At 37.4% G+C, this 17,110-nt stretch overlaps 1 protein-coding gene across 4 annotated transcripts in view; it reads left to right on the top strand.

Moving 5' to 3' along the window:
* ANKRD17 (ankyrin repeat domain 17) overlaps positions 1-17,110 on the top strand; it is a 161,562-nt gene that overhangs the window by 131,861 nt on the left and 12,591 nt on the right. For all 4 annotated transcript variants that reach the window (XM_035004815.1, XM_035004816.1, XM_035004818.1 and 1 more), the window contains 5 exons: positions 8,236-8,407; positions 9,764-10,211; positions 10,693-10,848; positions 13,174-13,323; positions 14,609-16,245. In XM_035004815.1, coding sequence (XP_034860706.1) covers positions 8,236-8,407; positions 9,764-10,211; positions 10,693-10,848; positions 13,174-13,323; positions 14,609-16,245 — 2,563 coding nt within the window. The remainder of the gene's footprint in view (positions 1-8,235; positions 8,408-9,763; positions 10,212-10,692; positions 10,849-13,173; positions 13,324-14,608; positions 16,246-17,110) is intronic.

A 17,110-nucleotide genomic window follows, 5' to 3' on the forward strand; every position in this document is an offset into this window, starting at 1 on the left:
AAATAATTCTTAATCATAAACTAATTAGGGGCACCTGGGTGGCTCAGCTATTCAGCGTCTGCCTTCGGCTCAGGTCATGATCCCAGGGTCCTGGGATCGAGTCCCGCATCGGGTTCCTTGCTCGGCAGGGAAGCCTGCTTCTCCCTCTCCCACTCCCCCTGCTTGTGTTCCCTCTCTCGCTGTCTCTCTCTCTCTCTCTCTCTCTCTGTCAAAAAATAAATAAAAATCTTTTAAAAAAATAAATAAAAAATAATAAATAAACTAATTAGATGTAAATTGATTCTTTTGCATGCACTGGTACTTTACAGTTTTGAATAGGGGTGGTATAGAGATAAAATTCTAGATTACAGAGGAGGTTCTTCTTACCTTCTAGACCAGTATTTCTATTTGAAAAATTATCAGACTGGGGCACCTGGGTGGCTCAGTCGTTAAGTGTTTGCCTTCGGCTCAGGTCATGATCCCAGGGTCCTGGGATCGAGCCCTATGTCAGGCTCCCTGCTCCTCAGGAAGCCCGTTTCTCCCTCTCCCACTCCCCTTGCTTGTGTTCCCTCTCTTGCTCTGTGTCTCTCTGTCAATTAAATAAAATCTTTAAAAAAATAAAAATTACCAGACTGAGATCTGATAGGGTTTGGTTCACTTATTTTTACTTATGACTTGTATCTGGGAAAATACACTTTGTTTTTTTGCCTTTGAAACAGTGTATTCTGGCTCCACCATATCTGATTTAGGAACATCACTGGAGTTGGTTTTGTCTGGTCTAAGTTGCATGTTCTGTATAGGTAATTTATTGCTTATATAAAAGTGCTTATTTGATCAGCCTTCCTAATTTGAAAATTTGGGTTAATAGGTTTATAAAAACTGCTGCTGAAAATACTACCCATTATATTTATCAGATTCCCTTATCCTTGTTCAGCAAACATTTATTTACTGAGCATTTATTATGTGAAAGAATCCTTGCTTTGGAGCATTTTATCTGGTCAAACTGTGGAATTCTCTTGCAGTTAATTGTTTCTTCTTTTAGGGTATTAACGACTAGGTTATACTCATGGCTGTTGGTATCCTTAGTGGATATTGTTGGTCTGTATTTTTGATATATTTGTTTCACCCCTCCACTTTATTACTTATTGTTTCTTCCCCTACTTTTTCCTTTGTAAACTTGCATTACCTTTTAGGGAGCTGTATAGGGTATATTTTTAAAATATTCCTATTAGATGTTTTCAGTTGGGTTTTTTTGCCATCACCTGAAGCTTTTAATATGCCAATTCCACGATCTTAATTTTATACATTTCATTCTCTGATCATCTTTTCAGCTTTACTCCCTCTGGAATTCCCCCTCCAACAATCCAGACAACACTGCCTACCAATATATTGTAGGATTCATCTATCCTACCATTCTTTGCTGTTCCTTACTCTTTTCTTTCTTCTTATTCTTACCTGTATCCTAGTAACTAAATGTGTAGGAAAAAGAATTCAACCCTGTTGATGAATTTTACTTTAAATGGGTGACAATAAATTCTTTAATGCTGCCTAGTAGTTACACTGTATTTCCCTAATTTAATTCATTCTCCCACTCGTCTAGACCATTATTACTTTTTCTGTTATCCTCTGACTTCCAATACATCCTCTCCTTCACCCTCAGTTAATGACCTTGCATTCTACATCAGTGAGAAAACTGAAGCATCAGAAGTAAACTGTCAGACTTTCCCCACCCACGAATTTCTATCCATATTCTTCCTCCCATTTACTAAGTAAACTTTTTGCAACCAGTCCATCTAGTGAACTAGATCTGGTTTCCCTTACTCAAAAACATTGTGGCAATTCTTTTTTCTTTGTCCTATATCATTTTTCTTCTTCTCTTGGGTCATTCTTATCATCATATAAGCTTAGTTTCCAGCCTTAAAAATCCTTTTGATTCCTCCAACTCCCTCTTCCCAGTTTTCAGCTACAAGCCCATTCCTTTGCTCCCCTTTGCAGCTAAACAATGACAGCAAACTCATCTATTTTAGTTATTTCCAATTCTTCATCCTTTTTTATTTTTTTAAGATTTATTTATTTGAGGAAGAGAGAGCATAAGCGGAAGGGGCAAGGAGAGGGAGAGAGAATCCCAAGCAGATTCCATGCTGAGTGTGGATCCCAACACGGGGCTCAATCCCACAACTCTGAGATCAAGACCTCAGCAGAAACCAGGAGTTGGTTTCAACCAACTCTTCCACCTAGGTGCCCCAAATTCTTCATCCTTTTCGAATCTATTCCTGTCAGGCTCTTACTCTCACAACCCCAACAAAACTGCTTTTATGGTCCCCAGTGACTTTCATGTAGCCAAATGCAGTGTTCAGTTCTTTATCCTTATCTCACTAAGCCCAGTAACACTTGATGTACTCTTTTCACTTGATCTCCATTGCTCTGCACACTCTTGGCTTTTCTCCTGCCTCCCTGGATGGTCCTTCTATGTCTCCTTTACTACTTCCTCCTTTTCTCCTCCCTTAGTTGGCAAGGCCCTTAGCTCTTTACATGATCATCTTCGTGCACTGGTCATCTCATTCTGCTTCTTAAATTTAAGTATATACCAGCTGATCCCAAATATATATCTTTAGCACAGACCTCTTCCCTAAACTCCAGTCTCATATCCAACTAGCTACTCAACCTGTCCATTTGGATACCAATTAGAGATCTCATAGTTGTGTCCAAATGTCAACTCCTGATCTTTGCCTACCCCAGACCCACAACTCTGTCTTGTAATTGCTTATGCTAAAAGCCTTGAAGTCATTGTTGATTCCTTCTTATCCTCCACTGTGTTGGAAAATCTTGTTACCTTTGCCTTAGAATTATATCTAGAATCCTAGTCACTTTTTTTTTTAATCACTTTTCACCCTGGTTCAAGTCATTAATACTGTCTTTTACCTGTATTACCCAGTAGTAATTTAACTGACCTCCCTGATTCCATCAGTGCTTGGCAGTCTATTCTTCAACCTCTTAAATCCTTTAAATCAAATCGTATCACTCTTCTGCTCAAACCCTACGTGCTATTTCTCTCAGAGTAAAAGATAAAGTCTTTAAAACACCCTGCCAGGCCTTAGGTGATCAAGACTTCTGATACTCTCTTAGGAAGTCATTTTCTACTAGTCTCGGCCACAATGGCCTCCTTGAACATAAAGCTTATGTACTGGCTGTCCTCTTTTCCTGAAATACTTCCAATCTTTTAGACATTCACTTAAATCAGGCTTACACTGATCACCCTGTTTAAAATTGAAACCCCTTAAGGCGCCTGGGTGGCTCAGTCGTTAAGCGTCTGCCTTCAGCTCAGGTTATGATCCCAGGGTCCTGGGATTGAGCCCCACATTGGGCTCCCTGCTCCGCGGGAAGCCTGCTTCTCCCTCTCCCACTCCCCCTGCTTGTGTTCCCTCTCTCACTGTGTCTCTCTCTGTCAAATAAATAAATAAGATCTTTAAAAAAAAAAAAAAAATCAAAACCCTTTGGGACTCCTGGGTGGCTCAGTCAGTTAAACATCCAACTCTTGATTTTTTAGCTCAGGTCATGATCTCCAGGTCATAAGATCAGGCCCTGTGTCGGGCTCGGTGCTGGGCAGTGAGCCTGGGTAAGTTCTTTCTCCCTCTCCCTCTGCCCCCACCCCACCTCCTCACTCTCTCTCAAAAAAAAAAAAAAAAAAAAAAACCACTCCAAAATCAAAACCCCTTACCTGTCCCCATATACACACTTCTCTTCCCCTTCTCTAGTATCTTATATTGTACTTAACACCTTTTTGAAAACTGTGTAATGTATTTATTATGTTTGTCATCTGTGTGCCTCCCCTCCCACCCAACTAAATGTTACGTTTTATAAGCTTCATGAGGGTAGGGATATTTTATCTAGTCTACTGATTAGTTCCAAGACTAGAACCATGTTTAGTACATAGCAAATTACCAATTAATTTTTGTTGGATCCTGCCCTTCCCTTCCCCTGATCCTCCCTGACCTCTTTTTCTGTTATTGGTATCACTACTCATGAGTAAGTAATGAAATCTTGCTATCACTTTCAGCTGCTCATTTCATTCCCTATATCCATCAAATGAATTCATGCAGTAAATTAACTTAATCCAGTGCCTGGTACATTTAAACCCTCCACATATTAAACCATATCATTGTCATCATCATCGTTACCTTTAATTGAGCTTTGGCAGTCACTCTATGAGCCTCTGTTCCATCCTCTCCTCTCAGTTACCATTCCTCACCTGAAGTATTGCAGTGGGCTTCTTAATGGTCTCCCTATATAAATAAATATTTTTGTCTCTGTCACCTTTTGCCTTCATTTTAATCCTTCTCCATTCCAATGTAACTTTTCCACAGTTCCCATAGTTTTCTTATACACAGGTGGGATTACCTTACACCCTCCTCAAAAACTTTCAGTCTCTCTTCATTGTCTGCATGGGAAAAGCCAAACATTCAGGTCCTCCTAGCTTACTACTTCTCCAGGCTCATCACTCATTATGGTTTTCTCCAGCTTGCATTATCTCGTTTACTTTCATATATGTAAATTTGCAGATGGTATTTCTTTAGTCTGGACTGCCTCTCCCCAGATTCTAAAATTCTCATCTTAAAAAGCTTAACTCTCAAAGATCACTTTGTTTCCTGAAACCTCAATTAGAAATCACCAGTTGAGTTAGGGCCTTTTCCTTTTCCACAGTGAGGTTATTCTACAACTTGACTCTTTTCTTCAAAGCCTCTACCCTCCCCCATATATACTCAGAAACATATAGCAGTTCCCCAGTAAGTGAAATGAGGTCTAGGTTTGTACCATGAAAAAATAGAGGATGTAGACTGAATTTCTAACCCTGTTTTCTGTACCTCCAGACTTCCTTGAATCTTCATGGTTTATTCTGCTTTCATCTGTTCTCTTTGGGATCTTAGTATCAGTTGTTACCACCTCCCGCATATTCTTTTATCTTTAGTGTCTGCAGTTTCACTAACTCCTACCCTCTGCCTACAACTTAATCAAGGTAACTATTATAATGAGACTTTACCTCAGACTTAGTATTTTGCTTTCCTTCTCCAGATATTTTAAGAGAATAATCTATGTCTTGTTGACTCTACTTTTAAAATTTATAGTCCTCAGCCCAGGATCACTTGCCTACTCCTCCACTACTCCAGTGAACTAACTATAAAGGGATCACCAATGGCATCTTAACTGCCAAATTTTATTACCTCTTTTCAGTTCTTACTGATACTTAATGAAACTTATCAGTGTTGATCACTTTCCTTCATAAAACTCTTCTCACTGAAGCCATCTTCTCTTGATTGTCTTCCTCTATCTGATTATGCCTTCCTAAAGTCTCATTTGCTCTTCCTTTGGATATCTCCCTCCTACATATATAATACACACACATAAATACACATTCATATAGTTAATAACTTTTTCCCTTTGGTGATCTCATCTAATTGTTAGTTTTATATACCACCTGCAAACTTATGATGCCTCTTAATAAATGTGTATCTATATTTTTAATTCTGCCTAATTTTTTTTAGAGACCTTCATGCCTTTGTAGGTTCTTTTACAGCCATAGTCTGAGATCTGTCCTTCAGAAAGCGTTTTCTTAGGACCTCTGAATTTGTGCTCCACTTTTTAGTGAGTTGAAAGGGTTAGTACATCTGTGGGATTACCCAAATACTAGCCATAGAACTTTAAGATTTAGAGAGTAAATACCTTGCCTTTAGGGCTGAACTCATATACTATGAGTCTGATAATCCAAACTTACTATTGTCAAAGGACCAGCCTCCACTGATGGAACTCTCTAAGGCCTGAGGGTACTTGCATGCCTAAGACCCAGCTGCACCTACAAACTAAGACCTACCTTAGCCCATCACCCCCACCCACATCTAGGCCAAATGGGTCTGCTTTCTGATTTAAGTTTTTCTATTCTTAAAATAGTTCTTTTCCCCCTTGATAGCAGTCACAATGACCTCCTACCACCAGACAGAAAAATCCAGCAAATCTAAAAATCCATCCTGGTTTAACCAAAAGTCTTTCTTTCTTTTTTTTTTTTTTTTTTTAAGATTTTATTTATTTATTTGACACAGAGAGAGATAGCGAGAGAGGGAACACAAGCAGGGGGAGTGGGAAAGGGAGAAACAGGCTTCCCGCCAAGCAGGGAGCCCGATGCGGGGCTCAGTCCCAGGACCCTGAGATCATGACCTGAGCCAAAGGCAGTCGCTTAACCAACTGAGCCACCCAGGCACCCCATTTACGTTTAACCAAAAGTCTTAAACTTCACTTGTTATTCTGATCCCCTGTATACCTTTCCTAAGGCTTTTCTGTCCCCACAGACATGATATAGATAAAATGTTTTATTTGGCCACAGTTGCTTTGAAAATATTTTTCTTGGCATACCGTTCAACCCACTTCTACAGACCCTTCTCTTTCCCTTCCACTTAACCTGTTCGTTTCATCAAAGTCAGATCCAGACAGGACAACGTCACTGGAGTTCAGAGATAGAAAGCACGTTTCCTGAGGGCAGGCAGCTAGCTCCATTTAAGCAAGGCCCAGTGAGCAGAGTCACATATGCTTACTTACTTCTTTCAAACGCTTCAGTCAGATATTATTCCTCTTCCTGTGTAAGGGAGTGAAGGTCACCAGTTTTCTTCTCAGTCCTGCAAGGTGAAAAGCTGCTCTTTTACTGGTCTTCAGACTGGAATTTGTCTACTTCTGGAGGACTAGCAAAACTTTCTAGGGCTACCATGCAGACAATGTTTAGATCTTTAACTTCCCATTTGTATTCTTTCCTGAAATCCCTCTGCCTGAGAAAATATCAGTGTTCTACAGATTCTCTTTAATTATTACCCTTTTCAGGAACAAAAGATTTTTCTCTCATCCAAAAGAATGTAATTATGGTGCACTGCCCCAGGGTGTAAAAGCTTTCAAGGTGGACAAAACCTTTCAGGTATCTAACAGGGATAATTTGAAAAGGCAGGAATGTCTAGCAAAAGCAAAAACTTAAAAAATCTTAAAAAATGAAACAAAGTGTGATTAGCCTTTTGAGCCCATATTTGACTCTGGTTTCATTAGTTAGGATATTGTGACATTTTCCATAAACTATGTGTCATTGTTTTGATACATATATTTAAAATACACACACACATAATACACAGAACACTGGATTATGGGCAGGAAGTACATAGTTTGAAAACGTCTTTTAGAGGACATGGAAAGGAAAGCATTTGAAGATGATTTTCTTACTTTATGAATCAAAGGAAAATTTAATAGAGGACATGGAAATGAAAGCATTTGAAGATGATTTTCTTACTTTATGAATCAAAGAGGAAAAATTAATAGTTAACATCACTTTTAAGAGATGTTATACTTTTAAACTTATTCTTAATTTTTTGACTATGAAAGTAACCATTTTCACAAATAGAAACAATGAACAACTTATATTAAGTAAAATTGAAAGCCACCATCTTTCTGCTACCCTTCTTCCAATCCTCCACTCTAGTCAGTAGCTTTGATTTGTATCCTCTTCACCTTTTTTCTCTATTTCTACAAATAGAGCCGCATAAAGGGTTCCTTTCCCAATAAGGGGGATCATTGGTCTGCGGTGTGTATTCTTTTCTTCTAACCAGTGTAATTTGGGAGCATATTACCAAGTATATAACACTTTTAATGGCTGCCTCGTATTTTATGAATGTATACTGTTGTTAATTTATTCCCCCTACCCTTGGCATTGATGGATTTACCTGTTTCCACTTGCCATTATAATCAGTTTTGCAGTGGAAATTATTTTTTCACTATGGTCATTTTATAGAATAAATTCTTAGGATAAACAGTTTGTAATTTTCATAGGAGGCTTTCAAATTACCTTTCCTAAAATATAAATATTTATACCCACAGCAGTATGGGAAGGAACTTATTTGCCCGAACTTCTGTTGATATATGATATCTTTTTTAATTTTGCAGAATTAATGAACAAAACAGGGTAACTTATTTTAATTTACATTTATTCAGTGATTAAGAAGCTATGTATCATTCTTCCGTTTTAAAATTAGATTGTTTTTTATCATTAATTTGATCTTGACATTTAAAAATATTATTTTCTCTTTACAGTGATTTGACTATGATCTTGATCAAACAATAAATTGAACTAGATGACTTCGAATTTTATGGTATTCTAGTTCCCTTATGATAAAATGACATTATGTGAAAACTTTTTTTTTACAAGGTAAATCTGTTTTATCGATCCTTTAACAGTTAAGAGAAGAAAGCCGGAGGTTGGCTTTGGCTGCCAAAAGAGAAAAGAGAAAGGAAAAGAGACGAAAGAAAAAGGAAGAACAAAGAAGAAAACTAGAAGAAATTGAAGCCAAAAATAAAGAGAACTTTGAACTCCAAGCTGCTCAAGAAAAAGAAAAACATAAAGTTGAAGGTATTTTCTCTAAATTACCATCTATTTTGATTCATGTAATACATTGTATTCAAAATTATATTTCCTTAAATATCAATAACTTAAGGTAAAAGTAGATTTCTAAGTCATTAAGCCCTTGAAGTACTTATCCACTATTTTCATTTATTGACTTCTCCCTAGCTTTTTATTTTGAAGAATTTCTTTTTTTTTTAAGAGTTTATTTATTTGACAGAGAAAGAGACAGCGAGAGCAGGAACACAAGCAGGGGGAGTGGGAGAGGGAGAAGCAGGCTTCCTGTGGAGCAGGGAGCCTGATGTGGGGCTTGATCCCAGGACCCTGGGATCATGACATGAGCCGAAGGCAGACACTTAACAACTGAGCCACCCAGGCGCCCCTATTTTCAAGAATTTCAAAGCTACAGACAAGTTGAAAGAATGATAAAATGAATACCTCAATACCCTCCACCTAGATTTTTAAAATAAACATTTTACCATATTTGCTTTATTTTTTTCTCTCTAAATATATATGTATATTATTTCTAAGCTGTCTAAAAGTAAGTTGCAGACATTCTGACATTGCACCTATAAAACTTCAACACGTATCCTAGGAATGACATGTGCTTATATAATCACAATACCTTTTATAATACCTAAAAAATTAAGAGTAATTCCATAATATCATTTGTTACTCTAACCATATTTAGATTTTTTCTCAAAATGAGGGAATTATTTTAACTAGATTCTAACTAAACAATTATTTGATATGAAGATATTGTGAGGAGAAACCATTGCTTTTAAACCACCAAATATATATGCAATGTGTGTGTGTGTGTTTGTGTGTAATTTCCCTCTCCTCCAGCCTTTTGATTTTGAAAATGTCCAAACTATAGAAAAGTTTATGGAATAGTAGGATGAACACCTGTCTGTCACCTAGATTCCTATAACATTTTGGCACATTAATTTAGTTTATCTTTTTTCCTCTCTTTTTGAACAGATTACATGTAAGTTGGACACCCCATGCAGTATCAGCACTAAATACTTAAATATGTATTTCCCAGAAAAAGAACATTATTTTATGTAACCACAGTAACATTACACCCATAAAATTTAATAATATTTGTAATACACAGTACATATTCATATTTCCCAAATCGTCCCCAAAATATTTTTTATAACTGCCTACTATACATTGTTTAGGACTTGAGCACAGAGAGAATAGATGTCATATCCGTCTCATTACTAATGAATGCTGGAATGATTGATAATAGTTGCAAAGTAACTCCTGACTTTATTGTTCTTCAAGTGCTTGAAGCTAAATATACTCTAAAAACGCTTAGAACTTGCTAATTTGGTATTGCTGGTGTTGCTACTTTTACAGATGAGCCTGAAGTCTTGACAGAGCCTCCAAGTGCCACAACCACTACTACCATAGGTATATCTGCAACCTGGACAACTTTGGCAGGTTCCCATGGTAAAAGAAATAACACCATAACTACAACCAGTTCAAAGAGGAAAAACAGGAAAAATAAAATTACTCCAGAAAATGTTCAGATTATATTTGATGATCCACTACCAATCTCATATAGTCAGCCAGAGAAGGTAAATGGAGAGTCCAAGAGCAGCAGTACCAGCGAGAGTGGGGACAGTGATAACATGAGGATTTCCAGCTGCAGTGATGAAAGTAGTAACAGCAACAGCAGCCGAAAGAGTGACAATCATTCACCTGCTGTGGTGACCACCACTATGACCAGCAAGAAGCAGCCATCAGTTCTGGTTACATTTCCAAAGGAAGAGAGAAAATCTGTTTCTGGCAAGGCTTCAATAAAGTTAGTTCCAATCTTCATTTTTATTATTTACAGTATCATCATGAAATTCTTTGTTGCTGAATTTTTCAGTAAAAAAAGGCAAATTAACAACTGGCTAAACAAGGGTTGTCTTTGTGCTAAAGAAGTCACAATTTCATTTTAATGGAATAATAGGCTATTTTTGAAGTTTTGTGTTAAAAATGAAAGATAAAATTATTTTTACTATGTAACTTCTTTATTTTGGTTGTTAAATTTTAGCCCATGAAAAGTATTGATTATGGTTTCTTAGGGGTTATTACTATAATTCAGCTCTGCTAATTTTGACCTCTAATTGACTCTTCATGTTATGCTAAATATTGAAAAGTGAGAAATAAGTTACTCATTTGTTTACTATATTTATCCAAGAATAAATAAAAGAATAAAATTATGTAATAGATTGCCTCTTTCATTTAAAATTCTACATTTGTTCTATATTTAATGTATTTTCCTCCCTCTGTTAAAGATTGTCAGAGACTATCAATGAAGTAACCAGTAATTCTCTGTCTACTTGCACAAAATCTGGTCCATCTCCCCTTTCCTCTCCAAATGGGAAGTTAACAGTAGCAAGTCCTAAGCGTGGACAAAAAAGGGAAGAAGGATGGAAGGAAGTTGTAAGAAGGTGAGTGATTGTTTCTTTAATTGTTTTTCTCATTCTTTTTATGTGAGGTGTTGTTCACCTTACCCTTAGATTCCTCCAACTATCCCAAAGGTTGCAAATGAACTGGTGGCCCAAGGCTGAATCTGGCCAACAGAGATAGTGTGCGTACACTGTATTTTAGATGGGAAAAAAAAAGTAGATATTAGTACTTCTAAAATTAGGAGATTTTACATAAAAAGTACATAGACTTTCCGAAAAAATTACATGGATGATTGTGGTATTTGCTTGACCCCCAGGTATTGCTATTTGGTAGAGAACTAATTTAAAGTCTTTAGGGTGATAGAGTGTGTCTTACTCAACTTTGTAATCTGAGAGCCCCAGTATGTGGTATCTTTTACATACTTGTAAATATTTGAAGAAAGAGTAAGTATTGATTTCAAACTATTCTTGTCTTTAAACCACAGGATGCCTTTATTTAAAGGATTTTAGGACTGAAATGTTTGGATATATTTTGTTTGGGCTTTTTTGAATTATATATATCAAACAGTAAAACAGTATCTCAAACTAAAAGGTGGTAAGATACCACAGAGGATCTATTGTAAATCTCTAATAACCTATTCTAAAGAACTTCCCAGAAATTTCAACAAAAATGTAAGCTTTTGATTATTTGAAATAAGAGCTATAATGAACCAAACTTATTCCTGTTAATCCCAATCTTTCATATTTTTGACCAAAGCCTCCCCCTGCCACTATCTCTATCTTCATCTGTCTCTGTCTCTGTCTCTCATTCACATATACACACACTCATTCACATATACACACTCTGTTAAACTAACTGAAATCAATCACAACATTAGAGTACTATCTATCCAAAAGTAAGGTAATGCAGTTTTTCTGCATGTATTTTATACTGTGGTATACTAAGAAATTCTTAACTAATTTGAAAATAATGATCGCTATTTTGCCCTTTAGAGAAAAAGGAATTATCAAGTAACTTAGTTATGTGTATTAAAGGGCAGGGGTCATAGCTAACCTTTTAAAAAATACAATTTTTTTTTTTTTTTTTTTTTTTTTTTGCGAGAGAGAGAATGAGAGAGAGCACGAGAGGGAGGAGGGTCAGAGGGAGAAGCAGACTCCCTGCTGAGCAGGGAGCCCGATGTGGGACTCGATCCCGGAACTCCAGGATCATGACCTGAGCCGAAGGCAGTCGCTTAACCAACTGAGCCACCCAGGCGCCCCAAAATACAATATTTTAATTTACTATTTAATCTACCATTCTAGGGGCGCCTGGGTGGCTCAGTAAGTTAAGCGTCTGTCTTTAGCTCAGGTCATGATCCCAGGGTCCTGGGATCGAGCCCCACATCGGACTCCCTGGTCAGTGGGGAGTCTGCTTCTTCCTCTCTCTACAGCTCCCCCTGTTTGTGCTCTCTCTCTGTCAAATAAATAAATAAAATCTTTAAAAAAAAATAATCTACGATTCTAAATAAATAATTTACTTGTTCAATAAAGCGTAGTTGGCTTATTCTCTTTATTGAGAATTATACTGTATTTCTTTTAGGAGCATCCTTTAATTTAGGCTGGTCAGAAATGTATATGTACCTTTTCTGAAATGTGAATGTTTAGAATTGTAAAGCAATTTTGCAAATGTTAGATGGGTTTTGCTTTTTTAAAATTCCAGCAGGCTCTTCTCTTTCCTCACACGATGAAACATCCTTTAAGTGAGTTTCCATGTTGATGGATAATCATCATAATGCCTCTAAAAGAATGAAAGGAAACAATGCATTTTTAATATCATCCTTTCAATTTTAAGAGAATAAAAAGAATGTGAGTCAAACACCCAGGAAGTGCCCACAAGAAGCCTTTCTTGTTTCCTCAGTCTGGATTAGGTGCCCCAACCAGTGTGTCTTTATGATACCCTATTAGAGCACTCGTGGCATGGTGTTGTGGCTTTCCTACTTGCTGTCTACATAGTCAATATATGTGGGCAGGAACCTATGTTTATCTTATTTGCCATTAATATTTGCATTAACACAGTGCATGTCTATATAATACGTGCTTTATAGATATTAATGAAAGATGAAAGTCAAAAAAACCAAACCATCTTTGGTAATGAGATAAGAAGCTGTGGTAACATGCTCGCGCACTCTCTCACTCTGTCTGTCCCTTCTGTCACTCTTAGTTGCCTTTTATCACCTAGAGTAAGAATAGATAGAAGAGGCTGACTCAACAATAATCTATTCTGTATTTACAGAAATGTATCTTAGTATAAGCCTCTTTCCTCATATTTTAATCATAACCACTGATACTAATGATAAATCTTAATTTATCTTTGCAACTTTTAAACAGGTCAAAGAAAGTATCTGTTCCGTCAACTGTGATATCCAGAGTGATTGGAAGAGGAGGCTGTAATATTAATGCTATTCGGGAGTTCACTGGTGCACACATAGATATTGATAAGCAGAAAGACAAGACGGGAGACCGGATAATAACTATAAGGCAAAACTCTGTCTCTTACGTTTTCTCCCTTTGTGTTTTATTGCACTGTATCTTAATGAAATACAAGTATTTTGAGTTTTCAGTGGATCTTTATGTTTAATAGCATACTTTTTAAAATGGAAATTTGATTAGTATGAGAGAAGATAACCTTTACAATTTTTTTTCTCTAATTCATGTGCTCTTATGAAATATTTCAAAGGGCTTTTAAAGGAATTTTTCATGTGTGTGTGTGTGTCAAAGGTTTAGATAATCTTTTCCTTACATAAACTGTTCATATGACATTCTTAAAATTTTATTGAGACTTTTTAAGAGGGAATAGGGGTTTCTCACCCATTTTAAGCAGTAGGCTTCCCTTTTTCCCCTTATTGGCTTTTGAGATTTATTATTCTGTGATTGTATCCTTAGAATATAAGCTCAGTCATAGATATAAATCTGAAGTGGATATTTGTCTTGTATTGACTATGTCTATACCTGAATACTCTTAAAATAAAGATATGATATTCTAAGAAATCTTAAGTTTGGTTGTGAGAGGCAGGTACCCCGTTGCAGAGTCTGATATTTATATAGCCTACTTCGAAGGAAGCAGTTAGCCATTTCTATTTTGCACTTATCCTCCTCTCCTATCTTGTTTTTCCCTCTCCTGGGATAGGTGGGTAGTGACAACCTGCCTTATCTAGAGAAGAGGGAAGTAGATATCCTTTATGAGTAATTTCCCCCTTAGGGTTTCCATAAGGCTTTCCTTGCAATCAAATATTTTCCTGAAGATCTAACATTAGGGTTTGACCTTTTGGCCATTGTTAGCATTATCAAGATTCCACTCTCATTTTGAGACATCTTTCCAGAGGAATTATAAGAATCGTTCTACTAATGGAGATTAGTCATAGATGGGGTCATCTTAGGTAGCAGGATTTAAAATAAAATATGGTTTTCTTACTCAATTTTTTTTTGTTCTTTGTTTACTTATATTGCTTTTAACATTGATCAACTGTTTGACTTTACAGTATCATTAGGAATTAAAAGTACAGTGGTTTTTCTGACTAATGTATTTTATAATTAGGAAAAGGACTTCTTAGTGTAAGGAAACAGTATTAAAATGCATTTTTGAAAAGTGGCACGTCAGGACAGTTTATTGCTTTGCAGAATATCTCAAGAGTAGTCAGAAAATTGCTGCTTAACTTTTATTATTCTCTGTATGTATGTGTACACATTCACGAATGAATTTAGGCTTTGCCTATTAAAAAGTAGGAGAAATTGGGCCTAATTCCTTTTTTTGGTCAATTTATAGGGGTGGCACTGAATCAACAAGACAGGCAACTCAGTTGATCAATGCTCTGATCAAGGATCCAGACAAAGAAATTGATGAACTTATTCCAAAGAATCGTTTGAAAAGCTCCTCAGCAAATTCCAAAATAGGGTCATCAGCACCTACCACCACTGCTGCTAACAGTTCCTTAATGGGAATTAAAATGACGACTGTAGCTCTGTCATCAACATCTCAAACTGCCACAGCACTCACTGTGCCTGCAATTTCTTCTGCATCTACTCATAAAACCATTAAAAACCCAGTGAATAATGTGAGGCCTGGTTTTCCAGTTTCTCTTCCATTAGCATATCCTCCTCCACAGTTTGCACATGCTTTGCTTGCTGCTCAGACTTTCCAGCAGATCCGTCCACCAAGGTTGCCCATGACCCACTTTGGAGGTACTTTTCCACCAGCTCAATCCACTTGGGGTCCTTTTCCTGTCAGGCCTTTGAGCCCTGCCAGAGCTACTAACTCGCCTAAGCCTCACATGGTGCCTCGCCATAGCAATCAGAATAGCAGTGGTTCTCAGGTGAATTCAGCAGGTTCTTTAACTTCAAGTCCAACAACTACAACCAGTTCATCAGCTTCAACGGTGCCTGGTACATCTACAAATGGCAGTCCAAGTTCACCTTCTGTCAGAAGGCAGCTTTTTGTCACAGTTGTGAAGACATCCAATGCCACCACCACAACAGTCACAACCACAGCAAGCAACAACAGCACTGCACCCACAAATGCCACATATCCTATGCCTACTGCCAAAGAACACTACCCAGTATCATCCCCATCTTCCCCATCACCACCAGCCCAGTCAGGAGGGGTTTCTAGAAACAGCCCTTTGGATTGTGGAACAGCATCTCCAAATAAAGGGGCATCTTCCTCTGAACAGGAAGCAGGTAGTCCACCAGTAGTAGAAACAACAAACAGTAGACTTTCAAACAGCAGCAGTTCTTCTGGGAGTTCATCAGTTCATTCTGCTCAGCAACAGCCTCCGGGTTCTGTTTCTCAGGAGCCAAGACCACCTCTTCAGCCGTCTCAGGTTCCTCCCCCGGAAGTTAGAATGACTGTTCCTCCTTTAGCAACAACAAGTTCTGCTCCAGTGGCGGTGCCTTCTACTGCCCCAGTGACTTACCCTATGCCTCAGACACAAATGGGATGCTCCCAGCCTGCTCCTAAAATGGAAACCCCTGCTATTAGACCACCCTCTCATGGCACAACTGCCCCTCACAAGAATCCAGCTCCAGTGCAAAATTCATCTGTTGCAGTCCTCAGTGTCAATCACATTAAAAGACCTCACAGTGTTCCCTCTTCTGTCCAGCTACCTTCAACCTTAAGTACACAAAGTGCTTGTCAAAATTCAGTACATCCAGCAAATAAGCCTATTGCTCCCAATTTCAGTGCCCCCTTACCATTTGGGCCCTTTAGCACATTGTTTGAAAACAGCCCTACTTCTGCTCATGCCTTCTGGGGAGGATCTGTTGTTTCATCTCAGTCAACACCAGAATCTATGCTATCAGGAAAATCCTCATATTTGCCAAATTCAGATCCTTTACATCAGTCTGATACTTCCAAAGCTCCAGGTTTTAGACCACCATTACAGAGACCCGCTCCAAGTCCCTCAGGTGAGTTCATATTTTCTCACATTCTGCAGCTTGTGATTTATGCAAGTGATAGGAAAACTCTTGGTCATTTTCTAATTTTTTTTTTTTTTAAAGATTTTATTTATTTGACAGAGACACAGCGAGAGAGGGAACACAAGCAGGGGGAGTGGGAGAGGGAGAAGCAGGCTTCCCGCGGAACAGGGAACCTGATGCGGGGCTCGATCCCAGGATGCCAAGATCAGGACCTGAGCGGAAGGCAGACGCTTAACGACTGAGCCGCCTAGGCGCCCCTCTAATATTTTTACTCGATGACTGGGCCAGATAGAGATTGTTGAATTCATTTACCTGAAACGCTGTTTGAGTATTAGATGTGTTGAGTATGGCATTTAAAAAAAAAATCTTTTTAGAAGCCGCAGTGGATTTTATCTTGAATTTACCATAAATAAATTTCATTATCAGGTATATTTTTCTCTCTCAAATAAAACCGTCTTTTATGTTTAAATTTAATAAGATAATGCCATGAAAAGTTTATTTAAAAAATAATAAAGCTCTTAAAAATTTGATTTCATTTCTTTTTTTAAAATACTGAGAAAAATATAGAGCCACATAGTTTTAATAAGGTAGCTACTAATCATATGCACTATTTAAATTAAAATTAAATAAAATTAGAAATCTCCTCTCAGTCAAGCTGGCCATATTTTTTGAAATTTGTTTTCCAGTTTTATTGCAATAAAACTGACATCACTATAGGTTTAAGGTGTACAGCATAATGATTCGACTTACATATTTTGTGAAATGATTACCGTAATAAGTTTAATTACCATCCATCACCATATAGATACAATAAGAAAAAAGGAAAAATATTATTTTTCCTTGTGATGAGAAC

Source organism: Mirounga leonina, unplaced genomic scaffold (assembly GCF_011800145.1).
Source record: "Mirounga leonina isolate KUSES-001 unplaced genomic scaffold, KU_Mleo_1.0 Mir_129, whole genome shotgun sequence".
Classification (NCBI taxonomy): Eukaryota; Metazoa; Chordata; class Mammalia; order Carnivora; family Phocidae; genus Mirounga; species Mirounga leonina.